At 37.4% G+C, this 12,415-nt stretch overlaps 1 protein-coding gene across 3 annotated transcripts in view; it reads right to left on the bottom strand.

The window, feature by feature from the left end:
- Nucleotides 1-3,698: 3,698 nt before the first annotated feature.
- Vwc2 (von Willebrand factor C domain containing 2) overlaps nucleotides 3,699-12,415 on the bottom strand; it is a 166,766-nt gene continuing 158,049 nt past the window's right edge. For 2 of the 3 annotated variants that reach the window (XM_042285617.2, XM_006973026.4), the window contains one exon: nucleotides 11,382-11,777. In XM_042285617.2, coding sequence (XP_042141551.1) covers nucleotides 11,626-11,777 — 152 coding nt within the window. In that variant the 3' untranslated portion in view covers nucleotides 11,382-11,625. Of the gene's footprint in view, nucleotides 7,639-11,381; nucleotides 11,778-12,415 lie in introns of those variants that run through there. The other variant, XR_006076374.2, reaches the window with a different exon arrangement.

The following is a 12,415-nucleotide window of genomic DNA, read 5'->3' as shown; positions in this document are numbered from 1 at the left end:
CCATCCACATTCAGAGTGGATCTTAAAGTCCTGTGGGGAACACCCTCATGGGCATACATAGAGGAGTGTCTTTATGTTTAAACTCAAATCCATCAAGTTGACAAGTCTGTTTCACAGTTCTTGTCTCTGTGAAATAGAAACAGTTTACAAAATATTCTTTAACCCAGCAATGGTGGTTTATCTGAAACCCTATACTTGGGAGGCTGAGGCAGAAGGATAATGAGTTTGAAGCCAGCCTAGATTAAGTAATTCTAGGCTATACTGAGCTACAGTATGAGTCCCTTATATTAAAAAATGAAAAACACAGTCTTCAGACAGTATTGTTATCTAGGCTTTTTTGTGTGGTGTGTCAGTAATAAATGAAGAACACATGTTCACTCAGATTCTTGGGTGTTCCCGAGTTCTTTAGTTTATTAAAAGAGGCTTTATTTAACTTCTGTATAATTCCACAGAACGTTACGAAAAACTGTTAAGCACGTCTGAATACCCTGGATACTGTCTGTGAACTCCTGATATGCTTAGTATATGTTTCCAGAACAAACTGTTCTGGTGTTAATCTTATTAACATCAAATATTTTGTCAGATAATTTTCATCCAGTTACCCTCTAGTTGTTCCTTTGAAGCTCTGCGGTCTTCAGTGTTAGCTCTTGCAGCCTCACTTCTAACCTTGACATTATGACAACCATGCTGCCTCTTCCAGTGCTGGACTAGCCCATGGCTTGTTTAGTGTTTCTATATATGTAGGATCATTGGTCCGCTCAGTAGACTATCACAGAGCTGCTTGACTTTCCTGTCATCAGGTCATCTTTTTCCTGTCCTTTGATTCATCTTTTTATCCCTGAGCCCAATGGCCGATTAATCATCTGAGACTATTGATAGTGTCCTTGAGTTCCAAGTCTTAACACCGGCACCATCTTTCCACTTTTCTTTGTTGTGCCAAGTCGAGAAATTTTAATAGTCAAGGAAAGTATGGGAAGCAAATCCCATTCTATCCTGGAAGAAGCTGAAGTCTCCTATCGTGTAGTGCTCCCATATTCCTTCTGTCTGTAGAATCTAATGCCAGTGTCCTCTCTATTCCTCATTTTTTTTATAGTTTCTCTTCCTTTTTGTTGTTGAGTAGGTATAGAAGATTTATAACTTATTTTGACACCTTCTTATGAGGTATTTGGAATTGTGTCTTAATTTTCAACATTTGTTAGCTTTTGTTCTTCTTGTTGAGTTAGAGTTTAGTCAGACTGTCATCAAGGTTTATTATCTGTGTGCTGTCAGTTCTTTATAATGAGCCTTTCTTGTGACTCAGTGTCAGTTCATTGCTTATAAATTATCCACATGTGCTCATGAAGCATTAGCATCCTGTGATTTTTTTCATGAAGACTTAACATGTTCATTAAGTCAGATTCATGTATCTCAGGCCTTTATAAATTATGGTCTTTTTTTCTCCTAATTGTTGGATCAGTTAAATATGAAAGTATCAGCCAGACAGTGGTGGCACCTATTAAAAAAATAGTACATCTGGCAAGATGGCTTAGTGACTAAAGGTGCCTGTTGCCAGGTCTAATGACCCGAGTTCAGTCCTGGGGAAGCCGCATGACAGAAATGAGAATTGACTCCTAAAGCTGTCATCTCACCGTCGCACATCTGTAGTGCACCTCAAAGAAATAAACAGGAAAAAATTTAAAAAGGGAAATAATTGGGGCTCGAAAGGTTGCCCAGGGGTTATTGCTCAGTACTTATTGCTCTTGCAGGACCTGGGTTCAATTCCTAGCACCCACCTGGTAGCTCACAACCATATGTAACTCCAGTCTCTGGGCATCTGATGCCCTCCTCTGACATCTGAGAGCAGCAGTTACAGCATGGTGCAGAAACTAACATGCATGCAAAACATCCACATCCTTCAAGTAAAATAGAAAACAATTTTCTTTAAAATACACAGAACCACCATACATAAAAAGACTAGACATATGAAAGAGGTAAATGGAGATGACTACTAAGACTTTCTTACCAATAAATATTAATTTAAAGCCACCCTCACCTGTCTGAATGTGCCATTCTACTGCAGCCGCCTTTTCCTTTAATGTGCTGCAGATGCTTATTGCCTTCAGAATTCCATGGCTTCTTTTGATATGAGCTGCTGACATCATTATTTCATTTTTGTAGATGTTTCTTCTGGAAATGTTGAGCATTTTCAACTTACTTTTTTTGGTTCATTGCAAGGCTGCTCCTTGGGAGTTCTTTTGTAGATTGTGGTTCACCTACTTTAAAAGACGGTCAGGTGTTTTCATCTGCCTTTCCAATTCCTGTATTCACCACATGCATGACACTCATATGTTGCCTGGGCTGTTTTGCCTTTGGCTCATCTTCTGATTCACCATTCTGTTAAGCTCTGAAATAATAACCTGTCAAATCCTTTCAGTGGAATCATTAATTTTAGTCATTTTTCAAAATTCTTACTAGATTATTTTAAATTTTGCTAGGTGGTTTATGTTTCTAATCTACTGCTGAAATTTCCAGCATTGTCTTGTAGCCTTTGAATACAACATGATTATTTTGCATTCCAGCTCTGATTATCCTAAGGAGATCCTGTGGCTCTCTTCCCATTGCTCCTTATTTCTGCTCCTTTGTGCATATTGATTCATAACCCCGTGCACCCTTTTAGCTTTGATAGCATGTGAGATGTTGTGCTTCAAAAACATATGAAATCAAGTTCAGATCAGAGACAATGCTAGCTCCTTAAAGAGTACGAGGCCGTAACCACCTTGGGGCCACTGTGACCCACCCATTCTGTAATGATATTTCCATTGGTAATCCAGAGATTCAGATGGAGACTGCTGTTGAGGGGAGGCCTGTCCAAGCTTCAGTTTACTTGTGTACCATGCAGCTCATGGGGCATGGATTGAAATATGGGGAGGTCATTGAAGGCACATCTTTAATGTACTTTGACCACACTTTGTAACTTTTATCCCATGAAATATCAAAATGTGTTCTTCTACTTCTCAGCATATAACTCCAAGCATGAAACATACTTAGGACAAAAATGCAGAGAATATCAGGCTTCATATTCCGGTCTCTTGGTCTCATAACTTTTCCCCTATGCTTTGAATTTTCCAGTTACTTCAAGAAAATGTCTTTATAGATTAGTTGTTCCTCTACAGGATGATTACTCTAAATTACTTAATCTTCCAAGGTATATGAAGTTCTTCATTTTGAAAAAAAAAGCATAGTAAATATATATATATAAAGTCTCATGTAGTCCAGACTGACCTCAAACTCTCTATATAACCATGGTTGGCCTTGGACTCCTGATTCTCCTTATTCCACCTTTTGAGTACTGAGATTACAGGCAGGCACATTATTCCAGGCTTTTCTCATTTATGTTTGAAAAGTGTTCAACATATGTTGTCAAAAAGCCATAGTAGAAATATGATGAAATAAAATCATGTGAGGTTTAGAGATCTACTGTTAGTACAGACTTCTGGACATGGTTTATTGTTCACCACATTTACTTTTAGAAATGACAAAGTAAAAACACTTCATTACAGTCAATATCATCAGACATGTTTATATTGTAGATCTACTTCACTGTAAATTATCAATAATTTATTTAAATACTAAGTAAAAGTATGATGTGTGTTTGAGGCAATATTGAGGACTTTATTTAAATACTTTATATACATTAATGATATTTGAGGCATTTGGGGTATTTTAATAGTACTTTTTATTGACCTCACTTAAAGTGTTTTAACAGACTGAGAAACATTTTAAAAGTGACTCTACCTGGAAGTGCGAAATGCATTTGATAAATAATTTATTTTGTAAATCAGTTTCTCACATATGTACTCATCCAACAACATATACAAAGTAGGCCTGATGGTATAAATTTAGCTCCATGTAAAGTTATAGTAATACAAAAACATTTTCCAGGCAGACACAACACATGAATGGATAAAAAATAGGATATTATGTAAATCATACTCACTGAATTAGAATCTCTAAAACTTTTAAATCTCAGTCTCTTCAAATTTCCAATTATCTAGCTAATGAATGCTAATGTATAACTTGTGCTTTATAAATGTCATCTATCGCATTCTATGTTTGAAATACTCATTCATTTAATCATCTCAGGAGCTGGTGCTCTCATCCCATTTTGCAGATGAACACTGAGTTACAAAGAGGTAGGTAATGTGCACTGCGTAAGCTGAGTGATAGACTAGACTCAGACACCCAGTCAAGGAGACAACAAACATTATGAAGACTCTTCATGGTCCAGATGCTGTAACAGTGACCCGGCCTTGTTTCTGGAGGCACTGATTCTGTAAATGTGCAGTAAGACCAAGGCCAAGGATGAGAAAACCTCGTGACGCCTTCTAGTCTGTTGGCTGAGTTCTGACCCCATCCCACCAAACTGACTTTTGTTTGTTTCCCAAAGGGGCTCAGTATGTATTAATATTATTGAATTTCACAAATGATTCTTGCCAATGGTTTAAAGGATTTTAATGCACCACTTATCTGTACTGATCTAAAATTTAACATCTCCATTCCCCAAAAGTAACCACTTGTTTTCCTCTTTATAATGTGATTTGTTCTTTCAACTGTAGTTATATTCTTTAGTGTACAAAAAAAAAGCCCACTTTGTATATTTTAAAGACATTTAGTCTTGGCTTAAATAGAAATCCTTTTCTGTTTCTGATTTAAGGGTTATATACACATGTGTGAATTTTTAATGTATCAGTTGGCTATAATTAACATGTAGCCTACAAAAAAATACATAAAAATAGTATTTTTCTATCAACAACTTTTATTGAAGCCATACTTATTGTAAGCAGGATTACATTCCTGGGCCAGAAATAAAAAAGACATGTGGCCATGGCTGATGGACATGGACCCTGGTACTGGAGGGTCCATCCCAATCAAGTTACCTCCACAGTCACTGTCATTATTTTGATTGGGAAGAATTTTTATTGTTGTTTTTTTATGACTTACAGACTTAAAATTATAAACCTGTCAGTGTGTAACATGGACAGGATGCCTTTGCAATGAGTTTGTATTAATCTAAAGTTTCATAGGATTGAGTAAAAACAAAGCAAGCAAGACATATTGAAGAGGCACTTAATTTTCATAAGCCATTGCTACTATATAATGTTAACTTCCAATTTTACCACTGTCTACTGTATATAAAAAGGTAGCTAAAGCATTGTTTTTAAATGATACTGATGTAAGGTACTGACCTGAATGCAAAAGTTAAGAATGACATGTGGCATGATCACTTATTTTCATTGATTTAAGGCCTTTAGGGAGTATGCTGGAGTAAATGGTCTAAGGAGCCAAAGAATATACACTGCTTACTCACCCTGGCCTGAGCTGGATTCAGAACCCAAAGTGCACTTATTACATGTGGAATGAAATGAAGGACTGACTAAGGCTAGCAGCTGCTCCCCAGGGGGAAAGCTGCATGGAGGCTGCACTGCCCCTTGCTTCCTTGACCAGGACTCCTAAGGAAAGTGGGTTTTCTGGGCTTTCAGATGGATTTGACCTCAGCGATAACACTGAGACTTGCACAATGCACCTGCAGTGTGAGATTTTCCCACAGCAGAAGTGATAACAGCAGATGCTAGAATTTAAAGTTTGAAAATGAAGTATTTGCCACAGAGTGACTGCTAACAAGTGATAGTTTTCTTCATTAGCTCTAAAATGCTAATACTGGTTCATTAAGATTAGAAAATGGAGTGTCCCACACAGGCTTACATGTTGACTATTGCCTGACATAAGCTTATGTGTTGAATGAAGTGCTTTGGAAGCCATTGGCAACTTTGAGAGGCTTGAAGGAAGCAGTAGGTTCCTGGAGGCATGCCTGTGGCCATCACACCTTGTTTCTAGTCATTTCCTTTCTTTGCTTTTCACTGCCAGGAGATGACAACCTTCCCAACCACCTTCTGAGCCACATGGAGCAAAGCAACCATGAGAGAAAACATGTAAAGCCATATGCTAAAACAAATATTCCATCCTTTACATGGTCTATGTCAGCTATCTTGCCACAGCAGGAAAAATAAGTCACCATTGCAAAAGGGTTATAAAATTTGGCCATATTTTATAAACTCAGTACAACACAAAACCATAAAAATCTACTAATGTTTGAAAACCTATTTTAACAAGACATTTAGAAACAGTTTGATCAGAAATTAAAAGATGTGGCAGATAGAAAACGAGGCCATTAACACCTTTGTGAGGAGCGACTCTTAACTGGGAAGTGTCAGGACTGCACAGCTGAATTAGGAGAGCATGGGGCTGCCCATTCATTCTCTACGCTCCTTGGGGATAGGTGAAAGAGCAGCTTGGATATGGTGTCTCATTTCTAGAGGTAATTTGTCTAAGCATGAATGACAAGACTTTGTGTCACAGGTTCTGGCATAAAGCAAACTTGAATTCTTGCCCATTCATTCACTAGATTGAATCATTAGGCATCTTCTCAACTTTCTGAATGTCCTGAGTGGAGATGGTACTAGCTACTTTTGTGATATTGGGAGTATAAATAAGATAATAAATAACCCGATAGAGAAATAAAAATAAAATAGAATTGCATTTAGTTTAGAATGTAAAATGATAAAGAATAGGGAAATGAACATTTTCATAAATGTATCTAGAAACAAATTGAAATGTAAACTCCAGAAATTGAAGAAAAATAGTAAATGTTAGTGAGCAAATAAAATATTTTTAAATATTAATAAAATTGGGAAATATTTCTACTTTCTGAGAATTGAATTCTAACTAAAGTGGGATGTATTTAGAATTATTTTTAGTTAACAGACCACAACAATAATTTAATAAATGACTTCAGGTTTATTCATTGATTGTATTTGCTATCGTTGTGTCTGTATTATGGGTTTATGACCTTGTTATAGAATCCCAGGTATGCATTTCATGTATCATAAACTGTGACTAGGCCCAGAACTAAGAGCACATTGTCATAGAAGTGTTCGTGTTACTGAATCTTTGAGTGAATATTCTTACTCTGATTGTCAGTATCACTTAGAATTGATGGAACTGATTCAGCTAACAATTAGGCATTTAAATTAGGGTTTTTTTTTCTACCTAGTTTTGTGTGTGTGTGTGTGTGTGTGTGTGTGTGTGTGTGTGTGTGTGTGTTAAAGCAGAAACAGTAAACGCTTTACAAATGAGAGTGAAGTCTGACACTATGGTGAAATATCAACAGTCATCACTTTTAGACCCTCTTCCAGCACACTTGGAGCTACTGTGTTCCTGTGTGTACAATTCAGATCACTGATTTAACAACAGGTCCACAGAAGCCAACTGCAGTACTCAGTCATAGCACACAGAAACACGGAGAGATGCAGAAATACTCAACACCCTAAAACAAAGCCTAGGCTAGGACATTTTATTTAAAAATGGTATCAACAAGGAAATACCAAAGCTGTAAACTTGATTGCATTTATTTGAGTATCATCATGTTTTCATTAGAAGCTTTCTCCAGTGTTAGAACTTTTACATCAAAGCAGTTTGTCCTGACTTTGATCAGAACTGGCAATTGATTGTCACATCCGTCCTCAACCATTACAGCAGTGAGGGATTTGATCGGTGGGAGGTTGTGGTCTATATCCTGAGTGTGTGAAATGTGCTAGAAATCTGAAAAACAAACAAACGAAACAAAACAGAACAAAAACAGGGCAGCAAACAACAGTGGGAGCTTCCCACCACTGTTCGATACACAGGTGGAGTGGACTGTATGTGATGCGGTAAACCGAACTTAACACTTAGTAGATATACTTGAAGCCAATGCCTCATACTGTGAATGCAAGGGGGTTGGGAATAAGAGGAAAAGCACATAAAATTAACTATTATATGATACAAACTTCTTTTTGAATACTACAGTGGATTGAACTGGGGCGTTTTATATGTGAAGCAATTCAGTTTATGTTGATTTATGTCTATTATTCAGTTTATCATTGAGATACATCCCAGCTGTTAACTGGTATAATTATCTTTTAGTGATGCTGGAAACAAAACTAAGGTCCTTGTGCATGCTAGGCAAGCACACTTCCACTTAGCCACCTACATTCTCGGCTTATGATACAATTTTTAAAGTATGTGGTAAAAGGACACCAAATTAGTGCTGTGCCAGAGACTTATAATGGCAATCTAATTACCTTACTCACTACAGAATCCTCCTCAAAAGTCATGACACTTGAGCTGGTTATTGAAATGTGACCACTGCTGCCCAGAACACAGTACATGCAGCAGCCTTCTTCTTTTACAAACTCCTATGGGTGCCCAGCTGAGACACTCTGAGTCTCTAGCTGAGAGACTTCATGTTCCAGGATCTGTCACTTGGGGACTGAGTTTACATCAAATGGGGGTATTGGTGGTCACATAGTCCTTTTCCCATCCGTCTCCCTACCTCCAGCACAGGAATCAGAGCCTGGCTGGTGACTTGTGCTCTTCTGCAGGTCACCCGCCTCCAGAAAACTACGAGACCTTTACTTCCGCTGCTTGGATTCTGATTTCCTTTCTCCAGGACCCCTGTCATGTTGTCTGCCTGGTACTGGGGACGGATCATTCCTCAGAGGCCCTGTCTTGCTGTTTCCAACTGTCTGCCTGTGCACAGCATCAATGACTTTCCTAATAAATTCTTTACTCCCAACAATCCATCTAAATGTCCTCTTGAACCCCATTCTGAGGCGTTTTAGTACTGAAAAGAAACTGAAAGTCTTAGAACAGTTTGGAGAAGGATCTGCGTGTCCAAGAGTCACTGCTAATAGAAGACTGTGTCCATCCATAACCCCATGCTGATTTTAAAGACAACTGTTCTGAGGGGGTTGGCTGATCTACAACCAAATGAAAACAAAATCCATGTTTAGAAAGCTAAAACATCGGATGAACCCCCAAAAGAAACTATCTTTGTAAACTTCTGAAAAATCATACTGGATTATTTCTGGAGCTATTCTGTGGCTCACTTGAGCAGCTCATACTTTCATACCTAAACATAGGTTGGGATTTTGGGAATAAGTTCATGTAATTAATTTGTAAGCACAGCTGCTTTTTTAAACTTGAATAAATCCCTAATAATTAGCCTATTAGAACTTTAGAGAATTGTGGCATTTTAAAAAATAAGTGTATTTGAATGTTGAGACTTATGCAATCAAATAACTTGAACTCATACTATCCCCGAGTTATTGTGCAGTTAAAGTTATCTAGCTTATGTTGCACTGTTGAAAACTTGAGCAGACTTTTGTGCACACAGGGAAGAAAAAAAAAAGCATTGATCTGATTCAGCTGTGTAGACCTGAAAGTCTAAGTGATCTGCAAGAGGAGCAGTTTCCGATTAAAAATAATAATGCCAATTTCATTACTTAGGATATGCGATGCAGAGAACCAAGGTTCATCCACGTTTGTCTTTTGTTGATGTGAGTTATTCTAATGTAATCACAGCCACTGAGCTCCAGCTCCCAGAAATGTGCCTGAGACAGTGTGGGGTCCAATGGTTTACATCAAGAAAGTAATTCCCCAGACCACATTGTGTTCACTTTCTCTGCAGAAGAATGAGATTTGTTGACATTCTCATAGCATTTATGATTTGTTCCACTGCAATAATTTGAGAGCCCATTTCCCATTCTGTAGGGATCCTATTGCCAAGGCAAATAAAAATGAGCCCCATACACTGGAACTGTAATTCGCCATGTCTCATGTAGAGAGAAGAGGCAAGTTGTACATAGTTACATCTAGCTCAGTAGCCCATGTATTTTAAGAGGACAGGGTCATCTGTTGGCAAGATGCTAACCTTATATGACCTTTGTCTCAAGAAAATCTACCGTTGAATAATGGAGGGATAGATTATGCCTAACAGTCTTTCACACTAAGATTTAAGTTTTGGAAAGCTGAAAACAGGTACCTGAGAGTAACTAGCTAATAATACCCCTGAGTATTTTCATGAATTGATGTACATGCTAGTCTACCTGACCCAAGATATTTTTCAAAAACAAGATAAAAATATACGCATATGCAAATGCCCTGGTAATTTTTGTACTTATTATAATGATTCAAATTTTCAATATATGAAGAATGCATCAATTGTCATTCAAAAATAAGTTATTGGAATTAGTATATACTGGCAGGGTTTGGGTGTATGAACTATGCTGTTTTTAGTAAGTCTTTGTAGAAGTCTTCATTTTCTAGCCTCTAATTGGGTTTATAATATAGTAGAGTGTAATTTCTTAGTCCTGTTATGCTATAGAATAAAAGCACAGGAAGAGAACAAACCAACCCTCATTTCCTCTTTGTCTTCACAAGATGTTTTGTGTAATAGATACTTAATTTTAAAATTTAGAAGAAATAAATGTGGGGGTATGTATGTAAAGGTTGCAGATAGATACTTTGGTTTTGTTTACACATATTAAGAACCTGACTGCCTCTCTCACTCATATACCAAGTGTTGATGTGGTTCATGAAACGGGAAGTTCTCCACAGTCACTGTCGCCCCATCAGCAACACTTACAGCAGCTTTGATTAGTTCACATGAAGATCATTTAGATTATATATGACTGTAGGGAAGACTGTACTTAGCCTTCGCTCTCCCTTGTTTAAACGTAATTGGACAAAGAATTCTACTTGCACCTACACTATTCTTGATGCAAGACAGATTTATCATCTCACTCTGTCTATTACTGAGGACAGACTTCTACCTCAGCTAACAGTATGGGTATACTGAGCTGAGATATGTGAGATGTCTATAGCATATTTTATATTTCAGGCATAAGCTTGTTCAGGAATTTGACTTTCCTTAACTATTCTCCAGAGAATCCAAAGACATCTCCTGCCCCCATACACATGCAGAGTGCTTTAGAACAGCTCCAGCCTCATGGGACTAATGCAGAAGTCTCAGCTTTCTTCTTCCTCAGGGAATGAATTCAAGTTATGCTTAGTAAAATAGATAATGTGAATGAAAATGAAATATATGTAAGTGTTTATTTATGGATTACTATGAGAACTGAAGAAATGTATGCTAGCAGTCTTTATACCTACATTTCCCAAATGAGTAAGGATGAAATGCTAAAAGAAATGGGCTATTAAAATATGGAAGCCTATTTATGTGAATTAGATTGTGTCCTAAGGGCAAGCTTTAGATACACAGCATTAGTTCAATAGCGTTTGAACAGGATTTCGCTATAAAGCAGTCATTATTTTCTGCAGTCCCTTAATGGGGTACAGTATTGCATGTGCAGGTGTAAAAGATTCCTGGTACCACCAGCACCCCATGATGGAATGAAGGCTACCACAGTGAGGACGGTTGACAACAGCATTTTTAATATATAAGACTCTAATAGAGGGATTATAGAAACACATTTAATATATAATAGTGAACTTTAGTGTACTTACTGTGAAAATAGCACATTTATTTAGAGAGGGAGTTTATGTCCAAAGTTCTTATTGATGTTTTGAAATACATCCATTTCTGTCTCTTGCTGTAATTGTTACCAAGAAAAGGAAAGTGCCAACCATTTCCCTTGACTCCTTATCCAAAGTCTTCTCTTTTTGATTGACATTTCTCAGAGTCATCTAGAATGTCAACATTAGTAAAATATTCTAGAAAAACATGAGAGTTTTGTATTGTGAAGTCTACATTTGCCTGCATTCATGTCTTGTGCACATGGCTTGCCGTTCAATTCTCCACGTACCCTCCTCATAAGTACAGTGACATATGGTGCATTCATCCGTCTTCACTTCTCTACCAGCTGGGATGACAGCAGTTTCTGCAAAGCAGTTTGGGCCTGAAATGGAGAAAAAGGTTTCATACTATTGAGTGCATGTAAGTATAATATATATAATTAGGTAAGTAGCACGACAATGTGTTTTGTTTACCCTCTTATAAAGGACAGTTAGAAAAGCCAGAACTAGAAACACAAAGAACACCAACTTTTTTCTGACGTGAAATGAATGTTACTTAAAATTTAGGACTGAAGCATTACTATTTTCATAAGTAGACTATTCTATTTGGTGGGAGGCTTTCTAGAAGTCACATCTATAATCATTAGATTTAACTAATGTTGTTAAATAATTGCTTAAAAAGCACAACCAACCAATAGCTTCAGAAAACCATGCTTACTCTTCATGGCAGTTTTAAGCAGAGAACTCAAGCAAGAAAACAGTCTTCCCACAACTTTCCCACATGGATTAAAACATCTGTTGTCACAATTATAGGATTTCTGTTCAGTTGCTGGCTGCAGGTCCCAAAACCAGAGTTCTTTAAGTTTAGGGGGCCAAAGAAGTAAGTTCCTAGGTGATGCTAATGCTTATCTGGAGACCACAGTTAAAGCAAGACCTCCTCCCCAATTACTGTACAGGAGTATGTCTTCCACAGTCTCTAAGAACCAAGAATGACTGTAATTCTTGCTAGTAACACCAAGTA

The sequence above is a fragment of the Peromyscus maniculatus genome, chromosome 10 (genome assembly GCF_049852395.1).
Source record: "Peromyscus maniculatus bairdii isolate BWxNUB_F1_BW_parent chromosome 10, HU_Pman_BW_mat_3.1, whole genome shotgun sequence".
NCBI classification, from domain to species: domain Eukaryota; kingdom Metazoa; phylum Chordata; class Mammalia; order Rodentia; family Cricetidae; genus Peromyscus; species Peromyscus maniculatus.
This window is presented reverse-complemented; position numbering and strand designations above follow the sequence as displayed.